This window comes from Dipodomys merriami, unplaced genomic scaffold (genome assembly GCF_024711535.1).
Source record: "Dipodomys merriami isolate MVZ:Mamm:240054 unplaced genomic scaffold, mDipMer1.0.p SCAF_1, whole genome shotgun sequence".
Lineage (NCBI taxonomy): Eukaryota > Metazoa > Chordata > Mammalia > Rodentia > Heteromyidae > Dipodomys > Dipodomys merriami.
Genome location: NW_027202270.1, coordinates 48,753,766 through 48,778,806, shown reverse-complemented (window position 1 = coordinate 48,778,806; position 25,041 = coordinate 48,753,766). Strand labels below are relative to the sequence as shown.

At 36.4% G+C, this 25,041-nt stretch overlaps 1 protein-coding gene across 1 annotated transcript in view; it reads right to left on the bottom strand.

Moving 5' to 3' along the window:
* Positions 1–25,041, bottom strand: part of Scn9a (sodium voltage-gated channel alpha subunit 9) — a 153,575-nt gene that overhangs the window by 18,455 nt on the left and 110,079 nt on the right. The window contains exons 19-20 of the mRNA XM_070021655.1: positions 4,273–4,427; positions 357–530 (exon numbers count right to left, since the gene is read on the bottom strand). Of these exons, the coding sequence (XP_069877756.1) occupies positions 357–530; positions 4,273–4,427 (329 nt within the window). The remainder of the gene's footprint in view (positions 1–356; positions 531–4,272; positions 4,428–25,041) is intronic.

Below are 25,041 nucleotides of genomic sequence, written 5' to 3'. Positions count from 1 at the left end.
TCTTTCTTTCTTTCTTTCTTTCTTTCTTTCTTTCTTTCATTCTTTCTTTCGTTCTCTCTTCTTAATATTAAAAGCAACAACATATAAATTAGAATTAAAAGTTTTCCTTTGATTGTAGAAAACATGATACAAAAGTTTATTTGAATGTGAGAGAAGTCACAAACGAAATGACTTCTGTTGAAGAATTTCTGTTCTACTATTAACCACAGACACATTTCCACTGCCTGTACAAATATGGTTAAAAACTTGAACATGAAACTATCAAAGGTAAAAATTGGATAATGTGTAAATGTGGTGAAAATGTTCAGGAAACTTAAGAATGCATAATCGTTTGCAATTTGCTCCAGTGTACCTACATCAACAATTAAGAAGTCCAGCCAACACCAGGCATTGGTGAAATAGGTTTTATAACCATATGCCACCCACTTGAGAAGCATTTCCAGAATGAAGATGTAAGTGAATATTTTGTCAGCATATTCCAGGATAGTCTTAATAGTCTTTTTCTTTTCAATATAGATATCTTCAAAAGCCTGTTGGAAGAATATTAAAATTTCAATTTATGCACAACGTAGAACTAATGACTCATAACCAAAGCAGGAAATAGGGTTCTGAAGGTAAGAGGAACACACTGCAGCACTGCTGTGAGCCAGCTGCCTTCCAGTTCATGCTACTTCATAAGAGTTCTCTCCAGTTGCTACCAGAAGCAAATGGAGACGGCAGAGGAAATAAATTACCCAAAGTCCTCTATCAGATTCATGATCTCTGACATCTGCAGTGATTTCTATCTTCAACTGATGCTTTTCTCTCCTTTTCAAATTGAATGAGTTCAGACAATTTAAGATGCCACCCTAGGGTCAGTCCCTCTTTTAAACTTTCTCATCTTGAACTTCCCTTCTCACCTACCTATTGGACTTGTAACTTCTCCTTGTTTATACATTTCCCCCCCCCCCCCAGTCTCCCACCATCAATCATAATAAAAACAATGCAGGAGGTGGAAAAGGGTTTGCAAAATGTATCATTAGAGTAGTATAATAAGGCTACAGAATATAATTGACTTTTCTCTTGGAATTCTGCAACTATGTTTCATCATTCATCAACAACTTTGACTCTGCAAATTACTTTTAAATTCATTCTATGAATGTGGCACTTATTTATTCTCCAAGAATTTTTGTTAAATGAGACCCAAGATGATTTCATGGCCGTAGCCACAAATCTCTTGAGAAATAATGAAGAATGGGACTCACTAAGATGCTGAAAATAATTATTCCTAATCAAAACTAAATCATGAGGATGTTTGGGATATTGAAGTACTCTTTACCTTGGTGGGAGAATGATATCTCAAGGATCTATGATTTCATGTCTTAACATTGTGTTAACTATTGAAGGCAATTAAGTTGTGTCATTCTTCTTTTGTCCAAGCCATGCTGTCAGTATTTTAAAAACTATCCTTAGCAATTAAAAAATGAACAGCTGATATTAATATTAAAGAAAATAGGGAAGTTGAGACAGAGGAAGGATAGATCTGCTAAGTCCATGAAAAAGCTGCCAGCAATGATCAAGTTTCTGAAAGTGAGTAGAATCAAAGTTCAGGAAAGGATTCTAAATATCAGGACTTCTTTTCCCCTTCTTCAAGTTCTGGAGCAATCAAACAAGGCACTCAAACACAAATTTGCAATGACTTAGTCATTAAAATATGACAACAAAGAGGGTTAGTCCTAAGGAAGAAGAAGCCTGTTCTTAGATCTTGGGTTCAGTTTCCTAGCAGGATTCACAATAGTGGGAATCAGTGTAGACCTCATTCTAACAGGTCTTGCTGCCTGACGGGGCTCAGCTGCAGGCTTCCAAGTCCCAGGGCTGATTTCCTTGATGTAGAAGCCAGAGGACAAGGATGCCATCATACAAAATCTACTTGATTTGTGGCTTTAGTTTTCCTGATACTAACTTCAGCTACCACTCATTTATTTATTTTACTTTTGGTATTTTCTTTTTATGAGTGAAGAAAACAATTGTTGTGAAGTTTTATCATAACTAAGTTTCTGTAACTCAGCTCTATCCATTACTAGACTTGGAACACCCAGCTAAATTTCAAACTCACCTTCCTAATTGAGAGAATGAGGAAAATACTATTACTTCACAGAGCTGTTTGAAAATTAAATGAGAAAATCTAGATAAAGATTCAAATATACAATACATATATACTCAAAATATTGAGCTTTATTGATACTTTTAGAGAGATTTTTTTTATCATTTCTAATTATCTTTAAATAGTAGTACAAGGAGTTTCAATTCAACCTGTCAATTTATATGTACATGTTAATGTACATTTATATGTACATGAGTGGGCACCAAGTCCCCAAATAAAAAATATTAACTTTTTGAAATTCTTTCTTTTTGTCCTCATATGATTCATTTGAATTCTGGCTTTAAATATCCTCTCTTTCAAAAATATCATCTTAGGTGTGAGAAGGTGGCTCAGTGGTAGAGTGCTTGCCTTGCATGCATGAGGCCCTGATTCCTCAGCACCACATAAGCAGAAAAAGCCGGAAGTGGCACTGTGGCTCAAGTGGTAGAGTGCTTGCCTTGAGCTGAAGAGCTGAGGGACAGTGCCCAGGCCCAGAGTTCAGGCCCCATGACTGACCAAAAAAAATTTCATCTTAGTTTTTAGACATTTTCAACAAGGGAGTACTCTAAACCTCTCTTTTATATTTGAAATCTCTTCCTCAATCATATTCATGGTATTAACTTCATAGGTTACTTGAACTGTTGTTACAGATAATGCTAAGATTCCTCCCTGGAAAACACCAAATAAGTAAAGTAGTGCTCTTCTTATTTTATTTCCTGTTTTTGAGGTATAAGATGTATTTGGAAATCTCTAGTGGATAGTTGGCAGGACCAGGATCCTAATAGCTCCTAATAGCTCATCTCTGCTAGAGTCAGCAGGAAAGAAAGGCAATTAGCAAAAGCTCAGTGAACCTGTAGCTCTCTCAGATCTCTTTCAAGCTGCACAGAAAATACTTGTGTGTGTGTATATATATATATGAATGATTGTCTCATTCTGCTTTTAGACTACCATTAGTCTTTCTCTATAAAGCATGCTCATTCCTCATGAACTGACTCATGCTTATCATTCTTAAACTATCTGAACAACTGTACTTGTTCTTCCTACCACAGCATTCTGTGAAATTCAGCCACTTTTAATCCCTTGGATAATTATTATGCCTTTTTAGTATTGCATACCTTGTCCTCTAAACTACCTTGCTTGGCTGAAAATAAAGCTTATTCTTTCTAGACTTTTCAGGGCACAATCTAATATCCTAAAATCAAAGTATACCATACTGTCTTTGCTAACAGCTTTATGTATACATTCCATTTATAAATATACCCTGTTCTGTAATCATTGTCTCTCTCCCCCATTAGCCAATCAGCTTCCTCAGAATAGTTCCTGTATCCGATCCATCTTGGTATTCAAGGAAGCATGAATAATGTCAGGCATGTAGAAGATCTCATTAAATATTCACTGAGAACCACTAATTTTTTTTGTCGTTGGTAGTCACAAGAGTTAATTCTTCAGTTTTTAAAAAAACAAACTGGCTACGATGTTTTATCTTCCAGATCATTTATTAAAAGTACCGGCAATTCCATCAGAAAGAATGACATTTCCCCATTTGTTAGGAAATGGAAAGGCTTGGAAAAAATTATATTAAGTGAAGTAAGCCAGGCCCAAAGAAGCATAGGTCCCATGGTTTCCCTTATTTGCAATATCTAGTATATGTCTGAGTCAAACAGAAAAGGTCAGATAATGTGATGTTAGGAAAATGAACCCTTAAATATGTATTTTAATGTTTTTGTTTCTTTCATGCATATGTTTCTAATGCATTTATAAGATTATTTCTTTGTTGCCTTGTATGTCCCTCCCCCACAGTGTAACCCCCGCTTTCACTATATTTGATGTCAGTATAACATGTGGAGGAGATGGGGGCAAACAAGTCGTTTAAGGACTCAGGTGGACCTGTTGCAACAATGAGAAGTACAAAATGTCATGTCAAAACCAGCTTTACAATGTCGGTGGTGGGGGGGAGGGGGGAGGCTGGGAAGGGAGGTGAAGGGTAAACAAAGGAGGAGGCTGCAATGCTTGGTAAGAAATGTATGCATTATCCTGCCCATGTAATTGTAGCCCCTCTGTACAGTATGTTCTCAAATAAAATAAAATAATATTAAAAAAAAAAAAAGTACCGGCAATCAGTTTATTGACTTAGGTGTGAGATCACTTACCAGAGCTCCACTGCTGAGCAGGATCATGAGAACAATGAAGCTTTCAAACCAACTGTGTTCTACTATCCTGTAGCAGGTTTTTCGGATGTTCCACCAGATTTTCCCTTTTCCTGAGTCTATGTTAACTTGGCAGCATGGGAATCTCCGTACACAACCTAGCCAGAAAGACATGCATGTAAAGCCTCAATATCCAGGATAAATAAACTGGTTAAGTAACAGTGAATGAGGTTTCCAGTTCCTGTTTACCTTCACCTACACAAAATGGCACTGACAGAAAAACAGAGCCATCCTAGCAGTTATGTAATGATGAGTCGAGATTTTGATTTATATTCTCTCCATGACTAATTACCCAGAAAATGTATCTTTGTGGTGACTTACAGAGCTTATAATGTGAGGACTATGCATCTACTAAAACATTTAGACTAATAAAAAGTATATGTTATCAATTGAAATCTATTTCTGTGATGCACCCACAACTAGATAATTTCTAATGCCTAAACCTATAGTTTCAGGTACACTCAATTTGGAGGCCATTTTCTCTCATCTTCTAAATTGCATAGTATTTTGTTATGAATTATCAATCATTTTAAATGTTTAGTATATTGGGCTCTGATTTCTTATCAATCTCTTCCATGCTGTTTAAAACCACATTGGTTTGATGAATGAATGATGATGACTTAGTGAATCAATGAACTAAACTCTAAGGAATTCTGAGGGTAAATGGATTTGAAGGTTTCTTATTTAATAATATAATTGGAGATGCTTCTATTCTTCTATTAAAATCTTTTTGAGAAACATTTTCATAAACAATGTGAAAAGCAATAACAATTTCTAAAATTAAGTCTAAAAGAAATATATCTTTATTAAAAGATGTAAACATATGAAAATGGCAATATTGCCAAAGGCTATCTTCAAATTCAATGTAAATGCCCATCAATATTCCAACCTCATGCTTCAAGGAAATGGAAGGAGCTATCCAAAAATTCATATGGAACAATAAGAGACCCTGAATAGCAGAGACAATCCTTAGCAGAAAGAACAGTGATGAAGGAATATCAATACCAAACTCTACTACAAAGCCATAGTAATCAAAACAGGTTGGTACTGGCACAAGAACAGACTTGAGGACCAATAGAATAGAACTGAAGACCTAGAAATGAACTCACAGACCCTACAGACACCTAATCTTCAATAAGGGAGCTAAATAAATAGAATAAAAGAAAGACAGCCTCTTCAGTAAATGGTGCTGGAAAAATTGGGTAATCACCTGTAGAAAACTAAAGCTAGATCCTTATAAATCACCCAGTACCAGTATCAATTCCAAATGGGTCAAAGACCTTGAAGTAAAAGCAGACACCCTGAAAACATTATAGGGAAGAGTAGGAGAAACCCTAGGTCTCCTTGGCACAGGCCAAAATTTTCTTTTTTTTTTTTTAAGTTTTTTTAATGTGAAAATACTGTACAGAGGGGTTACAATTACATGAGCAAGGAAATGAGTACATTTCTTATCAAGCATTGTTGCCTCCTCCTTTGCTTTTCCCCTTACCATCCCTTCCCTCCCACCTCCACAACTACACTCACCCCTCTCCCCTGCCAAAGTTGTAAAGTTTGTTTTTCGACCTAGCATCTTGTATATCTCATTGTTGCAATGGGTCCACCTGTATCCCTATTTAAACAATTTGTTTTTTCCTTTCCCCTCCTCAAATTATACCATCATCAAATACAGTGAAAACAGACATTATACCATGGGAGAGGACATACAAAGCAACAAAAATCACCTTATAAATATGTTAGAAATAATAGTAAGAAAGAAAAAAAAAACTTGTGTCCTTATCTTGAGGTTCATTTCACCTAACATCATCTTATCTGACCTTTTCTGCTTGTCTCAGCCATATACTCATTATTGTAAATAAGGGAAACCACGGGACCTATGTTTCTTTGAGCTTGGCTTACTTCACTTAATATAATTTTTTCTAAGTCTTTCCATTTCCTAACAAGAGGGCCGATGTCATTCTTTCTGATGGAGTCATAGACTTTCATTGTGTATATATACCACATTTTCTTGATCCATTCATCTACAGAGGGGCATCTGGTTCCTTATCTTAGCTACAGTAAATAATGCTGTAATAAACATAGTTGTGCTGGTAGCTTTAGTATGGTCTTGTTTGTGATCATTTGGGTAGATGCCCCAAAGTGTGATTGCTCGGTCATAGGGGAGCTCTATGTGGAGTCTTTTGAGGAACCTCCATACTACTTTCCAAAGTGGTTGAACAAGTTTACACTCCCACCAACAATGCAGTAGGGTTCCCTTCTGTCCACATCCCCTCCAGCATCTGTTGTTAGACTTCTTGATTACAGCCATTCTAACTGTGGTGAGGTGATATGTCAGTGTTGTTTTCATTTGCAGGATCCTAGCAGAGAACTTCCCAAACATGCAAAAAGATAGGCCTATTCAGATACAAGAAGCTTTTAAAACCCCAAATAGACAAGACCAGAACAGGACATCCCATGGTCACATTATAATCCGCACAGGATCAACTCAGACCAAGGAAAGGATTCTTAAAGCTGTCAAGGACAAAAGATCAATCACCTACAAAGGGAAACCAATTAGAATAACCTCAGATTTCTTAGCAGAGACAATTAAAGCAAGAAGAGCCTGGATAACATATGCCATGCCCTAAAGACAAACAACTATCAACCAAGAATACTGTATCTAGCTAAACTCTCCTTCATAACCAAAGGTCAAATAACAACTTTCCATAGCAAAGAAAAACTAAAATAACCTATCTCCACCAAACAAGCCCTACAAACGATACTTAAAGATGTCCTACACATAGAAAACCAACAAGACCACAATAAAGGCCAAGAAACCACACCCACACTGAGAATTCAAGAACCATAGAACCAAGTTGTCCAGCCCCCAAGAAGGTGGATAATATAGCAGGAACTCCCAAACACCTCTCAGTCCTAACTCTCAACATTAATGGACTTAACTCTCCCATTAAGTGACTGACTGTCTAGTTGGATTAAAAAGCAAGATCTTTCTATCTGCTGCCTTAAGCGTCACACCTTGCCCATCAAAACAAACATATTTTGAAAGTGAAAGGCTGGAATAAAATCTACCAAGCAAAGGGTCCCCATAAACAGGCAGGAGTTGCAATCCTAATATCAGATAAAATAGACTTCAAATTAAAATTAGTGAGAAGAAATAAAGAAGGTCACTACATACTAATTAAGGGATCTCTCCTTCAGGAGAATATTATAATTCTAAATATTTACCAAACAACAGAGCACACAAATTTATCCAAGAAACACTACTTTCCTGCAAATCTCACATAGATCCAAAGACATTAATTTTTAGGGATTTTAACACACCACTATCCTCACTAGATAGATCAACTTGGCAAAAACTCAACAGAGAAACCGCAGATCTAAACAACTGCATAGATCAACTAGATTTAACAGACATCTAATGAATATTTCACCCAGCAAGATCAGAATACATATTCTTCTCAGCAGCACATGGAACATTTTCCAAAATATACCACATTTTAGGTCACAAAGCAAACTTGTCCAAATTCAGAAACATTGCAGTTATGCCCTGCATTCTCTCACACCACAAGGGAATAAAATTAGAACTCAACACCAAAAGCCACCAAAGAAAGTTCTGTAACACACGGAGGCTAAACAATACACTGTTGAATTACCAATGGGTCATGGACGAGATTAGAAAGGAAATTCAAATGTTCATGATATTCAACAAAAATGAACACACCAATTACCAGCTCCTCTGGGACACTGCAAAGGCAGTACTCAGAGGCAAGTTTATAGCTGTGAGTTCCGACATCAAAAATTGGAGAGATCTGAAACCAACAACTTAATGAGACATCTGAACTTCCTTGAAAAAGAACAGCAAGCTAAACACCAATCCAGTAGTTTGAAAGAAATAATTAAAATTAAATCAGAATTAAACGAATTAGAATCCACAAAAACCATAGAATCAACAAAATTTTCTTAATGAAGGCCCAGAAACTCAATAAATTAAAGAAAGGTTCAGCCAATGTGATTGCATGAAGCCGCAGAGCTTCTGCATAGCAAAGGACATAGCTAGCAAGGTCAATAGAAAACCCACAGATCGAGAGAAGATCTTCACTAGCCATACAACAGACAAGGGCCTCATATTTAAAATATACTTAGAACTCAAAAAATTAAGTCCCCCAACAACAAATCCTCAAAAAAACAACTCCCTGATTAATAAGTGGGCTAAATAGTTAGAGAGACTTCTCTGAAGGGGAAAAAAGAATGGCCTATAGACACATGTAGAAATGCCATAAAAGAAATGCAAATCAATGGAAGACAAAAGCTACATCCAAGGGTTGCTGGAGGCAATGACTCAAGAAATAAAGTGAGAAATTGAAAGAGCACAAGGATGAACTATCCAAAGAGATACAGGGTATCAAACAAGAGATGCATGCAAAAATAGACGCTGCACAAACCTCAGTAAGAAGTGAGATAAACGCCAAATTAGAGGTAATGCATACCTCATTGAGAGGTGAGATCAGTACTCTGAGAACCAACATTGAATCCATAAAGGGATCCATTTCCTCCATGCAAACCACAATAGAAGCCACTGTCAACAGAGTGAATGAAATGGAAGGTAGAGTGTCAGATACAGAAGACAGAATACACCAACTGGAACAAAAAGTGACAGATATGGAAAAATCACTCAACTTAAACCAAAGGGATATTCAAGAGCAAGCAGATAATGCTAAAAATTTTAACCTTCGCATAATTGGAGTGGACGAAGGTGAGGAATTCCAGAGCAAGGGAATGCAACACCTATTTAACAATATAATCAATGGAAATTTTCCCCACCTCAAAAACGACCATCTTAAATACATCACAAAAGCTTATCGAACACCCAACAAGCAAGACCCCAGGAGAAACACTTCTAGACACATTATAGTAAAAATGATAGATCTGAATAATAAGGAAACAATCCTGCATGCAGCAAAAATGAAGAAGGAGCTATACTACAATGGGAAAAAAATAAGAATCACTGCAGATCTCTCCACACAAACAATGAATTCAAGAAAAGCCTGGGAAAGCACCATACGAGCCCTGAGAGCCAATAACTGCCAACCCAGACTGATATACCCGGCAAAGCTAGCATTCACATTTGATGGAGAACTGAAAACTTTTAATAGCAAAGAAAAACTAAATGAACACATAAACATTAAGCCAGCATTACAAAGAATTCTAAGAGGGGAGACACAACCTGAAGAAAGCAACCAGGAACTGGGGCCTGCCCCAAACAGGCGATACTCAAAGTCTAACTGAGCAAGCACAGGAGGAAAGGAAAGAAGAAAAACTTAGGAAAACGGAATGGCAGGGACAACAATGCATCTCTCTATACTTTCTCTTAACATAAATGGGCTGAATTCGCCAATTAAAAGAAAACGAACTGAGGACTGGATCAGAAAACAAGACCCATCCATCTGTTGCCTTCAGGAGACCCACCTCTCAGCCAAACATACAAACAAACTCAGAGTGAAGGGGTGGAAAAGGATCTACCAATCAAACGCACCCAGTAAGAAAGCAGGTGTAGCTATCCTGATATCTGACAAAATAAACTTTTCATTAAAATCAGTACAGAAAGACTAAGGACGGACACTACATATTAATAAAGGGAACAATCCAAGAGGAGGATATAACCATCATCAACTTATATGCCCCAAATATTGGTGCATCCAGATATGTCAAACAAATGCTCTCAAACTTACAGAATAAAATAGATCCCAATACGATAATACTAGGAGACTTTAACACACCACTCTCACCAAAGGACAGGTCTTCCAACCAGAGGATTGGCAAAGAAGCTACCTAATTAAGAGAGGCCATACTTCAAGCGGAATTAACTGACATCTACCGAGTATTTCACCCTAAAACAACACAGTACACATTCTTCTCAACAGCTCAGGGAACTTTCTCCAAAATAGGCCATATCATAGTTCGTGCAAGGAACTTAAGCAAATACAAAGGGATCGACATAATGCCCTGTATCCTATCTGACCACAGTGGAATCAAGCTAGCTCTCAATAACAAAGCATACCACAGAAATTTCTCTAATACATGGAAATTGAACAGCACACTCCTTAACAATGCCTGGATAACAGAAGAGATCAGAGAAGAAATAAAGCATTTCCTACAACTCAATGAAAATGAAAACACCTCACAAAGAAACTTGTGGGACACAGCAAAAGCAGTCCTGAGGGGCAAATTTATTGCCCTCAGTGCCCACATCAAGAGAATGGAGACAGACCAAGTAAATAATCTCATGTTGCAATTAAAACAGCTAGAAAAACAAGAAAAAATGGGACCTAAAGCTACTAGACGAAGCCAGATAACCAAATTAAAAGCAGAGATTAACCAATTAGAAAATCAGAAAACCATAACCAAAATAAACCAAATAAAAAGCTGGTTCTTTGAAAAAATAAACAAAATTGATGGCCCATTGGCTAGATTAATTAAAAAAAGAAGAGAGAAAACCCATATTAATAGGATTAGGGATGCCACGGGAAACATCACAACACGTACCCAAGATATCCAAACAATTCTAACAAACTACTTTCAAAAGCTATACTCTCTAAAGGAAGAAAATCGGGCAGAAATGGATGCATTTTTAGAGAAATACAAGTTGCCCAAACTGAGCAAAGTAGAAGTTAACCAATTAAATAAGCCAATATCCTATAATGAGATACAGGAAGCTATCAAAAGTCTTCCAACAAAAAAAAGCCCAGGACCAGATGGATTCACAGCAGAATTCTATAAGACCTTTAAACAAGAACTAATACCCATACTTCTCAAGCTCTTCAGAGAAACAGAGAAGGAGGGAGCTATCCCAAACTCATTCTACGAAGCCAATATCACACTCATCCCCAAACCAGGCAAAGACCCAACCAAAAAGGAGAATTACAGGCCAATCTCCTTGATGAACACAGATGCAAAGATCCTTAACAAGATTCTAGCTAACAGAATCCAGAAACACATAAAAAAAATAGTTCACTATGACCAGGTAGGCTTCGTCCCAGAGACACAGGGATGGTTTAACATACGTAAGTCAATAAATGTAATCCAACATATCAACAGAGCCAAGGTCAAGAATCACATGATTATCGCCACAGATGCAGAAAAGGCCTTTGACAAAATTCAACATTCATTCATGCTAAAAGATCTGGAGAAAATAGGAATAGAAGGAACATTTCTAAAAACAATAAAAGCCATTTATGACAGACCAATAGCCAATATTATACTTAATGGGGAAAAGCTACAACCAATTCTCCTAAAATCAGGAACAAGGCAAGGATGCCCACTGTCTCCACTCCTCTTCAATATAGTCCTAGAACCCTTAGCCAGGGCAATAAGGCAAGAAAAAGACATTAAAGGGATCCGCATAGGGAAAGAAGAAGTTAAACTATCCCTTTTTGCAGATGACATGATACTATACCTCCACGATCCCAAAAACTCCATCCCCAAACTCTTAGAAATCATAAATCACTTCGGCAAAATAGCAGGATACAAAATAAACCCACAAAAATCAGTTGCCTTCCTATACACTGATAATGTACAGGAAGAGAGGGAAATAAAGGGAGCAACCCCATTCACAATAACCTCCTGAAAAATAAAATATTTAGGAATTAACCTAACCAAAGATGTAAAAGAACTATTTAATGAGAACTATAAAAAGTTAAAGAAAGAAATTGCAGAAGACACTAGGAAATGGAAAGACCTCCCATGCTCTTGGATAGGCCGACTTAATATAGTAAAGATGGTAATACTTCCAAAACTAATATACAAATTCAACGCAATTCCTATTAAAATCCCAATGATGTACATTACTGAAATACAGAAAACAGTCCAAAAATTCATATGGAACAACAAAAGACCTAGAATAGCCAAAACAATTCTAGGGGATAAAGACAATATGGGAGGGCTATCCATTCCGAACTTCAAACTCTACTACAGAACTATAATAACAAAGACAGCATGGTACTGGCACAAAAACAGACCCGAAGACCAATGGAACAGAATAGAAGATCCAGAAATAAATCCACAGGCCTACAGCCAGCTGATATTCGACAAAGTAGCCAAAGACATACAATGGAAGAAACACAGCCTCTTCAACCGCTGGTGCTGGGAAAACTGGGCGGCCACATGCAGAAAACTAAAAGTGGACCCCAGCCTATCACCATGCACCAACATCAACTCAAAATGGATTAAAGACCTTAACATTAAACCTGAATCTCTGAAACTACTGCAGGACAGAGTAGGAGAGACACTTGAACTAATAGGCACAGGAAGGAACTTCCTGAATAGAGTCCCAGGGTCACAAGTTGGAGAGTGACTCGACAAATGGGACTACCTTAAAATAAAAAGCTTCTGCACAGATAAAGCTATCGCAACCAAGCTAGAAAGACAACCAACTAATTGGGAAAAAATATTTACCAGCAATATATCAGACAAGGGGTTAACATCCTGTATATACAGGGAACTCAAGAAACGAATCCCTCCCAAACCTAACAAACCAATTACTAAATGGGCAAGGGAACTAAAGAGGGACTTCTCAAATGAAGAAATAAAAATGGCAAAGAAACACACGAGGAAATGTTCATCATCCCTGGTGGTGAAGGAAATGCAAATAAAGACAACCCTGAGATACCACCTTACCCCAGTCAGAATGTCCCACATCCACAAATCAGCCAATGACAAATGCTGGAGGGGATGTGGAGAACGAGGAACGCTATTACACTGCTGGTGGGAATGTACACTCATACAACCACTTTGGAAAGCAGTCTGGAGGGTCCTTAGAAAGCTAAAGATTGACCTCCCTTACGACCCAGTCATACCACTTCTAGGCATCTACCCTGAACAACAGGAACCAATATACAAGGACACGTGCACCTCCATGTTTATTGCAGCACTGTTCGCAATAGCTAGGATATGGAAACAACCTAGATGCCCCACCACAGATGAATGGATCCAAAAATAGTGGTATCTATCCACAATGGAATATTATGCAGCCATTAGAAATGACAAAATAATGGCATTTGCAGGGAAATGGATGGAGCTAGAAGGAATCATGCTGAGCGAGGTAAGCCAAGAATGAAGAGACAAACAGTACATGGTCTCCCTGATAAGTGGATGATAAATCCAAAATGTTAGGTGATATGACAAAACTAACAGGAGTTAAGAAACAAAGAACTCCCACTCATCTGGTTGAACCACTACCAAATATCCCCATGCTGCTGATCACATATATGGTATATAACATGTGAGCACCGTTATATATTACAGACTGTGATAGACAATTTGCTCCAGGAAAGTTAGAATGAACTTGTGACTTTAAATGAGCATCATTATTCCACAATACTGTGAATTTCCGGAAATTAAGTAATCACTTAATCACAATCAAAAAAAAAAAAAAAGAACCTTGGGGAAGGGATGGAGGGAGGGGATGGTAGGGGGAAAACAATGGAGGGGGTAACAATGTTCAAGAGGAAGTGTACTCATTACCTCACTCATGTAACTGTAACCATCTGTATAGTATCTTTACAATAAAAAAAATTAAAAAAAAAGAAATGCAAATCAAAAAGACATTGAGACCTCACTCCAGTTAGAATGGCTGTAATCAAGATATGGAACCAACCCAGATGCTCCAGATGAATGGATCAAGAAAATGTGGTGTATATATTTACAATGGAATTCTATACCTTCATCAGAAAGAATGACACTGCCCCATTTGTTAGGAAATGGAAGGACTTGGAAGAAATTATATTAAGTCAGAACCAGAGAAACATAGGTCCTATGTTTTCCCTTATTCACGGTAACTAGTATACATCTAGGATAATCATACCAGACATGTAGAAAAGGTCAAAAGCTATGTACAAATGACCATATAAGATGATGTTAAGAAAAATGAACCCCAAGATAAGAACACAAAAGATTTTTTCATTGTTGCTGTTGTTTTTAATGCACTGTATGATTATTTTGTTTCTTTTTATGTTCTTCCCCCATGGTATAACCCCTGTTTTCACTGTATTTGATTCTGGTGCCCAGAATCTTCTATATACATTTTTCTAATTTGGGGACGGGAAGGGAAATAAAAAAATGCTGAAACACGGATACAGATTGACCTATTGTAACAGTGAGACATACAAGATATTACGTTGAAAACGAACTTTACAACCTTGGGGCGGGGGGGGGGGATGTGGGGAGGGAAAGGATAGTTGGGGAAAAACATAGGAGGGGGTAACAATGCTTGATAGAAAATGTAGTCAATGCCTTACTTATGCAACTGTAACCCCTATATACAGTATCTTTACAATAAAAAATGCAAAAAAGATGTAAACAAAATTATTCTTAAAAAAATTCTATGTGGCCATGGGGCCTGAACTCAGAACTTGAGTACTGTCCCTGAGCCTCTTTGTGCTCAAGGCTAACTCTCTACCACTTGAGCTATTTCCAGTTACCACTTTTTTTCAGAGTTATTTATTGGAAATAAGATTCTCATGGGCTTTCTGCCCAGGCTGGCTTCAAATCACAATTCTCAGATCTCAGCCTTCTGAGTTGTAGTATTACAGGTATAAGCCACTGGTGTGAAGATCAACAAAATTATTTTTTAAGTATTTTACATCTAGTTTGGGACTATTTAGGTATAAATCATATTAATCATTTATTTACCCATCAATAATGTACTTATGTATTCTATGTTCACATCTCTGTAGGTGGTTTCTTCTCAGGGAATTCACTTTTGGTTTGGGTAGGTAGATGGATGCAGAAACAAATGACTGGAACTGTCAAACACAAATGACAGATATGAGGAGAGCATTTTGGAAATGGGTGGGTGGGGGAACTCTACCTAACTTGGCTTGTTTATTGAGAAAAGGTCACAAGGGGAATCCTGGATGAGTGTGGCCAGAACTGATTCAAGGCATAAGTTTAAAAAAATAGTACTTCAGGAAGGATTCCAGGGCAAGAGTACAAGTGGTTTTTTTCTTTCTTGCTATTGTTTCTAACGTATTTCTAAGATACCATGTGATTTTTTTTGTTGCTTTGTATGTTCCTTATCCATGGTATAACCCATGTTTTCACTGTATTTGATGTCACTATAATTTGGGGAGGAGAAGGGAAAAAACAAAATGTTTAAATAAGGATACAAGTTTACTTGCTTGTTGTAACAATGAGATGTACAAGACACTACGATGAAAAATGAACTTTACAATTTAAGTGGGCATGGTTGGGGAGTGTAGTTGTGGAGGTGGGAGGGAAGGGCTGGTAGGGGAAAATCAAAGGAGGAGGCAACAATGTTTGATCCCTAGCCATAAAAGAAATGCAAATCAAAACAACATTGAGATATCACCTCACTCCAGTTAGAACAGCAAAAATCAAGAACTCTAACAACAACAGATGCTGGAGGGGATGTGGACAGAAAGGAACCTTACTTCATTGTTGGTGGGAATGTAAACTTGTTCAACCACTTTGGAAAGCAGTATGGAGGTTCCTCAAAAGACTTCACATAGATCTCCCCTATGATCCAGCAATCCCACTTTTGGGCATTTACCCAAATGTTTACAAACAAGACCACACTAAAGCTACCAGCACAACTATGTTTATTGCAGCATTATTTACCATAGCTAAGATCTGGAACCAACCCAGATGCCCCTCAGTAGATGAATGGATCAAGAAAATGTGGTATATATACACAATGGAATTCTATGCCTCCATCAGAAAGAATGACATTTCCCCATTTGTTAGGAAATGGAAAGGTTTGGAAAAAATTATATTAAGTGAAGTAAGCCAGGCCCAAAGAAACATAGGTCCCATGGTTTCCCTTATTTGCAATATCTAGTATAGGTATGAGTCAAGTGGAAAAGGTCAGATAATGTGATGTTAGGAAAATGAACCCTTAAGTATGTATTTTAATGTTTTCGTTTCTTTCATGCATGTGTTTCTAACGCATTTATAAGATTATTTCCTTGTTGCTTTGTATGTTCCTCCCCCACAGTGTAACCCCCGCTTTCACTGTATTTGATGTCAATATAACATGTGGAGTAGATGGGGACAAACAAGTCGTTTAAGGATTCAGGTGGACCTGTTGCAACAATGAGAAGTACAAAATGTCATGTGAAAACCAGCTTTACAATGTCGGTGTGGGGGGGGGGAGGGGGGTATGATTGGGTGGGGGGGAGGGGGGAGGCTGGGAAGGGAGGTGAAGGGTAAACAAAGGAGGAGGCTGCAATGCTTGGTAAGAAATGTATGCATTATCCTGCCCATGTAATTGTAACCTCTCTGTACAGTATGTTCTCAAATAAAATAAAATTAAACAAAAAAGAAATGTACTCATCACCTTGCTCATATAACTGTAACCCCTCTGTACAGTATTTTCACAATTACAAAAATTTATTTTTTAATAAAAGAGTACAGTATTGTTACAGATAGGAATTACAACCAGCTCCAAATTAGGAGGAAAGCAAGATGCACACAGAGTCAAGGGTCTTTAAGGAGTTAGTCCTATGACCTGTAGAAGAAAGAAGGGAAAACAATGAGCAGAAACAATATAGGCAATTTATGCAATTAAATGGATATCACCAATGGCGTGTAAAGATAAGTTAGAAGGGGTAATGGAGATGGGTAGGAATGTAAAAAGATCTCAAACCAGGCAATTATTTGATTCTGATATTAAGAAATATTTGCAGGTAAAAGTAGCAAGATTTGGTCTCATATCAGCAATTAAATGAAAGCTATAAAAGTAGTGGCTGATTTCAGAAGTAAGGAGTTTAAGATGTCTAAACACAGACATCTGGTAAATACTTGGATGTGGGAAGCTAAAGTGTAGAAGGAAAATCTGAGCAAGAAAAGTGTGCAATAATCATTAGTCTATATGTACCAGCTAAGATCAGGACTAGGTTTTGTTGGTTTGTTTCTTTTGTGGTCATTCAAATAAGGAGTCAAATATTGATACTGAAATAAAAATATTACCTCACAATTCAATTGTTAAGAACTTCTGCTAGTCTGTTGTTAAATGGGGCCATTATTAGAAATTAAACTATGTAAACATAAACTTCAGTAAAAAGATAAAAATATTAAAAAAATTTACTTCTTTCTATTTATTATCCTGATTTCACTATGTCTAATCTGTCTGGATGGAGGAAACACATTACATTGTTTGTTTATCATGCATCTCTCTCTCTGTCTCTCTGTCTCTGTCTCTCTCTGTCTGTCTCTGTCTCTCTGTCTCTGTCTCTGTTCATTTGTGGGCCTTGAATTCTGGGCCTGGGTGCTGTCCCTCAGCTCTTCAGCTCAAGGTTAGCCCTCTACCACTTGAGCCACAGTGCCACTTCCAGTTTTCTGGTGGTTTATTGGAGATAAGAGTCTCACATACGTTCTTGCCTGGGCTAGCTTTGAACAGTGAGCCTCAGATCTCAGCCTCCTGAGTAGTGTGAACCATCAGCACCTGGCTTCATGCATCTCTTTTTAACAATGTACTCAGCAAAGTCACAACAGTGGTATGAATGAACTCAGTCAAGATAATACCTTTATACTCTGAAAATATTCAAATGCTATACATCCCAGCTTCTTGACTTTTATTAGGGCTCATATAAAAAGTGATGGAGCAAACATAAATAAACATGAATAGCAAAAGTACGGTATATTGGAAATGCACTATATTTTGTAATGCATAACTAATTGAAAAAATGTACTTCAGTTAATCAAACATTATTTGATTAGCTGGTTATTACTTCTTATCTGATTATTAAAACACCCATTGATATAATTAATGATAAGTGAAATCTTGACATAGTTTCTTTACATCTCTCTCATTTTGTTGGTTAACTTTAGTGAAAACACTAACCAGCTTTCATATTAAAACTACATCTGTTATCAGTTACAATTACAAGGTGTCTATAAATAAACAGTTCAGCTAAATAGAATAAAAGCATTCTATAAGAGCCAATTACATAAACAAAAAATACATACAATAATGAAGTTTGGGTAGAATATTATTGTATATAAATTATGTGTCCCACATTATAAATATAAACACAATTTATAATAAAACAATGTGTTCATCAATGTTGTTTTCTTGAAGAAAGCAAATTAAATTTATTAAATTTAAAATAATTGAAAAATATTAAGTTGAATAAAAATAAACCAGAATTATTTTGAAGGAAAGGAAAAAATTTAAAAAGTGTTACTGTATTTAGTTTCCTTCACAAACTTTTGAATGAAATACTCCTTTTAGATGAAAGTACAAAACAGAAGAACAAGATGTTAGAAGGGTTTGGGGCACCTATTTTTAAGGTTTTTATTTTAGGTAGTTAAAATTAAACTAATTTGGGCTGGGAAGGTGGCTCAGTGGTAAAGCACTTGCCTTGCATGCTCGAAGCCCTGGGTTCAATTCCTCAGCACCACATAAGCAAAAAATAAAGAGCCAGAAGTGGCGCTGTGGCTTAAGTGGTAGAGCGCTAGCTTTGAGCTGAAGAGCTGAGAGACAGCGCCCAGGTCCAGAGTTCAGGCCCCATGACCAGACCCCCCCCCCAAAAAAAAAAACAAACTAATTTAGCCAGGCACAGATGGCTCCTGCTTATAATCTTAGCTTCTCAGGAGGCTGATATCTGAGGATCATGGTTCAAAACCAGCCTGGGCAGGAAGTCCATGAGATTCTTATCTTCCCTCCATAAGCCACTCAGAAAAAGCCAGAAGTGTTGCCGTGGCTCAGGCAGAGTGCTAGCCTTCAGCACAGAGAAACTTGGACAGTACCAAGGCCCTGAGTTCAAGTCCCACAACTGATAAAAAAGGACTAAATCCTTAGAGAAAGATATTCATTAAAAAAAAAAGACTAAATACTTAGAGAAAGGTATTCATTTATCATCTAGCTATTGTCATATTCTGAGAAGTACCATTTGATAAATCCTAGGATTTTATAGAATTAGAAATATGACATGGAAAGAAAGAAACAGAGGTGAACAACATGTGCAATGGTAAGGACACAACATATTCGCAGGCCCTCTAAAATCCACTATCACTATAAATAACTATTTTATAACTATTTTAAGACAATTATTTGATAAAAATGATATGGTGATTTTTTTTGTTGCTTTGTATGTCCCTTCCCCACAGTATAACTCCTGTTTTCATTGTATTTGATGTTGGTATAATTTGGGGAGGAGAAGGGAAAAAACAAATTGTTTAAATAGGTGGACCCATTGCAGCAATGAGATGTACAAGATGCTATGTTGAAAAACGATCTTTACAACTTTGGCTGGGGGTGGGAGGTGGAGTGTAATCGTGGAGATGGGAGGGCAGGAATGATAGGGGAAAAACAAAGGAAGAAGCAACAAGCTTGATAAGAAATGTGCTCATTACTTTGCTCATGTAATTGTAAATCCTCTGTATGGTATTTTCACAATAAAAATCATTTAAAATGATATGATAATACAGTAAAAAGTAGAGTTAAAAAGTAATTCCCAGGTCATTTACTTTATGCCAAAAAATACTAGAGACATTGAGAAAGTTTGAGATGCTATTCCTTTTATACATGTGTAAAACTTTAGAATTAATATAAATGCTTCGATTACAAAAATTCTTTAAAAAAGAATTACGCATTTAGTCACAAATTTTTGCTTTTGGGTACTTGTCAGTCTTAAAATTCGAGAAAAACATTACTTTCATGGTTGGAGAAAGAACAAAACACTAAATATCTGAGATGAAGCTTTCCAATTACCCACGGGGCTTTATCAAACTTCAGAGACTTTCTTACTCCTGTTTGAGGCTGCTGTGCTCAGTCACCAGTCTGGCATTTGTGCAAAGGCATATCCCAAGAGATTTCCAACATTATCACACCTTCTCTTTAAAAGGACTATTAATTAAATGTAAACACCAGAGAATCTCTCAAACATTCTAATGAGCCCTATTGGGTGAATGCTATGTCTTTTCAGAGGCTTAATTAATCTGCTCTCATGATGTATTACATAAAGTCTATGCTGGATTTCATCATGTGAAACCAATGATCTCAAGTAAAGAAGAAACTACTGCCCTCTTCAAAAACAGATTAGTCATTAATAAAAATTATAACATGATCAGTATAATTAATGAAAACTAGATCAGGAAAAACAGTATTTCTCAACTGTTTCTTTAAAATATCAGCATTCTCTAAGACAAATGTTGTATTCACTTTTTTCCCAAAGAAATGAAAATAAAGCTGGGAGAGAACTGGTTATTCTATCATGCAGGACAGAATTATTTACCGGAAGTTGGTGAATTGAGGACATGTTGGAGACATGAGTTTTGTCTCTACCTACCAGATTAACAGAATATACAGTATTGGAAGGAAAAGACATTATTTTTCTTTAACTCATACTTTGATTGTATTATTCACTAATTGTATAACCACAAAAGAGTACAGTATAGAATCCAGTAGAATCAAAGAGTTATATAAACACTCAACGAAACAACAACCCAATTAATAAATGGTCTAATTTCTTAAAAGAGAGGTTTCTCAGAAAAGGTAAAAATGACTAATAGATGCATGAAGAAATGTTCAATATCTGTGGCCATATAGGAAATGAACATCAAAACAACACTGAGATTCCACCTTACCTCACTTAGAATGTCCATTATCAAGAAAACAAACAATATCAAATACTGGTGAGGATGAGGCCATAAGGGAATTCTATTACACTGTTGTTGGGAATGTGAACTTTTCAATCACTCTGGAAAGCAGTATGGGGGTTCCTCATAACACTAAACTAAACTAGAGCAATCCCATTCCTGGGCATTTATCCAATACAGTATAAACAAGGCTATAGTAAAGACACCAGTACAACATGTTCATTGCAGTATTATTTACCATAGCCAAGATATGGAATCAGCCTATGTAACCCTCAGTGAGTAAATGGATCCAGAAAATGTGGTGTATATACACAATGGAATTCTCCTCATCTAGTAGAAAAAAATAATACCATTCATAGGGAAATGGAAAGGCTTGGAAAAAATTATATTAAGTGAAATAAGCCAGACCCAGTGAAACATGGGTTGCATGTTTTCCCTCATTGTGGTAGCTATAATGTGCCTATTAATCTATAAATAAAACATTGGGTGGTATGCAAGTGATTATAAATGAAATAGTATAATAAACTATGAAGAGCAGGGTGTGGGTTTGGGGAGGGGTGGTGAGGCCAAGGAGAGCCGGGTAGAAGAATGAAGGGGGAAGGTGGGAGAATGCAGGCAAGAATTCATTATATGTACCATGGAATTGAGAAAAATAAGGAAAGGAATGGGTTGGAGGGAGATGAAGATGTTAAAGGGTTGACACAGATCAAGATGCATTGTATACATAGACTGCTTTGTTAAATGGCAAAAAAATCAATACATATCCTAAAAATTAAGGAAAGTGAGCAAAGGAGTGAGTCAATAAGGGTGGGTGAGAATGTTGAATGTATTCATAAACTGCTTTGGCAAATGGCAACTCCTTTGTACAACTACATAAAGATAAAACTGTGCAAAAAGAGTCAAGTAATATTCTTAATTATATTGTTTCTAAGACTTGTAAAACTGAGACTAATGATGAACAGTACACGACAAGTAATATTCTTAATTATATTGTTTCTAAGACTTGTACAACTGAGACTAATGATGAACAGTACAAGACCTAAAGAAGAAGTTTAAAATTTTGAATTACAAAGCCATGGAATAGCGCTAAAGAAAGACATGGCTTACAACAAAGAAGAGGGATAAGAGGATCAAAATACAACACAATCAATAAAACACATTAGCAAGGTGATATTTATGAAGCTGAAATGATCAATAGATGTGAGACAATGAACAAACAAAATCATTTTAGCACCCATCTTCAATAAAATCACTGCTCTGACTACTGTCTCTTATACTTCCTTTGATTTTTTTTCTGTTCCCATTTTGGTAACAACAACAACAAAAACCCTCTGGAGGCCAGTAGTGATGTGAATGGGAAGTAGTTCTACCTCAGCTCTTGAAGCTCAGAAATTATTTCTAATGCAAGTGAAAGAATCCATAATTTCCCATCCTGATAAGCCATCTCATCTTTTATCATTGAAGTAGTATACTTCCAGTTTTTGAGGCAGCAAACAGGGAGTCATCTTTGACTCCTGTTAATTTTCTTTCTTTTTTTTTTTTTTGTATTTCTTTTGTAATCACCAACAAATCCTTAACTTACAGAATATACTAAGAATCTTATACTCACCCCATCTCTAATTCTGTCATGTTAATATATGTCCCCATCACGTCACACCTGAATTATTGCAGGAACCTTAATTTTCCAGCTTCTGCCATTGTGAACCACCTGCCCTTCCTTGTAAGTTGTGAGTCATACAGTCAGATCCTTTGGAGGACTTCAGTCCTGCATAACTATTAGGTTCTGCCCTTCCCTCTACTCCAATCTCCACTGTCAGTCTTTACTACTCATCTTTCAGTTCGTTCAACCCATTCTTGCCCCTTGATTTTCCTTAAATGTTATGCATCTCCTACCTCTAGATAGTTCCATAGTTTCTCTGCCCAAAATACTCTTCCTCATATTTATAGGGCCCATGTGTACTGACTATACATCAAGTGTCACCTTCATAGAAAGACTTTCAAACAACCACTTTTACATGATAGTTCCTACACCTCATCCTTAATTCCTACCCTTTTCTTTTGATTTCTCCATATTACCATATTTATCTGGGTAAAGGGCATTCACAATTTTATCTTCCTTCATTGTTAAGAGTTTGACATATACAAAAAGTGCATAATTACTATTGGTTTACTTGATGAAGGAATGAATATTTATATAGAAGTACTTCAAAGGCTGATCTGATTGAGCTTCTTGACCCACCAAGTGTGGCAGCTGTATATATAGTCACTGGTTGAGCACACCAAAGTAAGGTGACTCCATTATGTTCTCTCAATCAACATTTGAACCTAATGTGATTCTATTTTGTTCTATCAATCATTGGTCCAAATTTTTCCTGAAAAATTTTTTACATAATATTTCTCTACACTGACCCCAATATAAAATTATGAATTATTTTAGAAGTATCCTCAATGATGTTTTGTAGGATTAAAAATTACCTTAAGGTTTTGGTTCAAAGCCAGACTAGAGAGGAAAATCTGTGAATCTCCTATCTCCAATTAAGTATCAGCCCAAATGGAGTGGTAGCTCAAGAGGTAAACATATCCTTGAACAGAAAACCTTAAGGACAATGCCCAGTCCCTGAATACAAGCACAGGACCAGCACACACACACACACACACACACACACACACACACACACACACACACACACACACACACACACACACACACACGTACAATTACCTATTCATAGTTCTGCATAAGATAACTCCTAAAGTTGGAAATAGTACAGTTGGAAATAAGTTCTTGATTATCTCATATTATTTTCTAATCATACAAAAACTTTAAGTAAGGATCATTCATAAAATGGACACAGGATATCTTGATAGCATTTGTAAAAATTTAATTTCACAAGGCTGTCAACTGGTTTGTTAAGAAATACACCACATATTTGGATCAAATTCTTAAATGCTTACCAATGAAAATTCCTAAAGAAAATTATACTGAGTTTGCTTATGGTAGTAACTTCAGCAAACACAAAATTATATTGATTATACCCAAATAATTTGCTTCTTATACACAATGAATATGTTACATATTAGAGGAAATCCATGCATTCATTGGAATTTATAGGTATTTTTATTTTTGTCACTTTGCTTAATGCAAAAGATCTCAAGAAAATCTAGTCAATGATTTCTATAAAAATAATTATGTTAAGTTAACAACAGTGAGACATTGAAACCAATGCAAATGGACCTTCTGTACTAGTTTGTTAACAAAATTAAAAACAAAGAAGTAAAAAGGAAAAGGGGTGTTAATTAATCCATAATTATTTCATTTGATCCCATCAAAATTTTCATGATACAAATGTCCCCACTTTAAAGACGAAGCATCTGAAGGGGTAGTAGTTTGTTAAAACTCATTTTACCAGGTTCAAAGCTCATAGAGTAGTTCTGCAATTCTATTCTAGGTTTGTGTTTTAACTCGGATGATACTTGTTTAGAAGGTAGTGTACACTTTCCAAGGCTAAGGCAAAAGTTACTGTTACTTTAAATTAGACCCCTGGAAAATTCCAAGAGTAATAAAGTCCTCAATAAGGCAACAAGTGAGTAAGAATAAATTGGGCTATTATCAGAAAAAATATATTGAGTGCAATATAGGGGAATATCACAAGACTTCCTATTTTATCCTATAGATGAAGGTTCTTGAATTTTGCCATGAGTTAGAATCTTCTGGAAGACTTTATCCCTGTCTTCCGTGTTTTTAATGAAACAGTGACTAGAAAGGTTGGTGCTTTTTTTTTTCAGGTTGACAGGAAGAATAGATCATATGTTATTACATGACTTAATGACTGGAAGATACAGTAGTTTGAGTGAAGGAAAACACCTTAATTTTTTTAAGGCAACAGATTCAATTGACCAAAAGGTCATTGCTAGGCCAGACCTATAACTCACAAGATCTAAAACTCAAAATCTAGAACTCAAGACCTAGAACATAGGAGTATTAAGGGTAAAAAATTGTTTTTTGTAGCCATAGCACAAAAATGCTCATGCAAGTCTCACACATCTTTCAGACTTACACACAATAAAAAGTAACTAGGAACTGAAAATATTGGGATA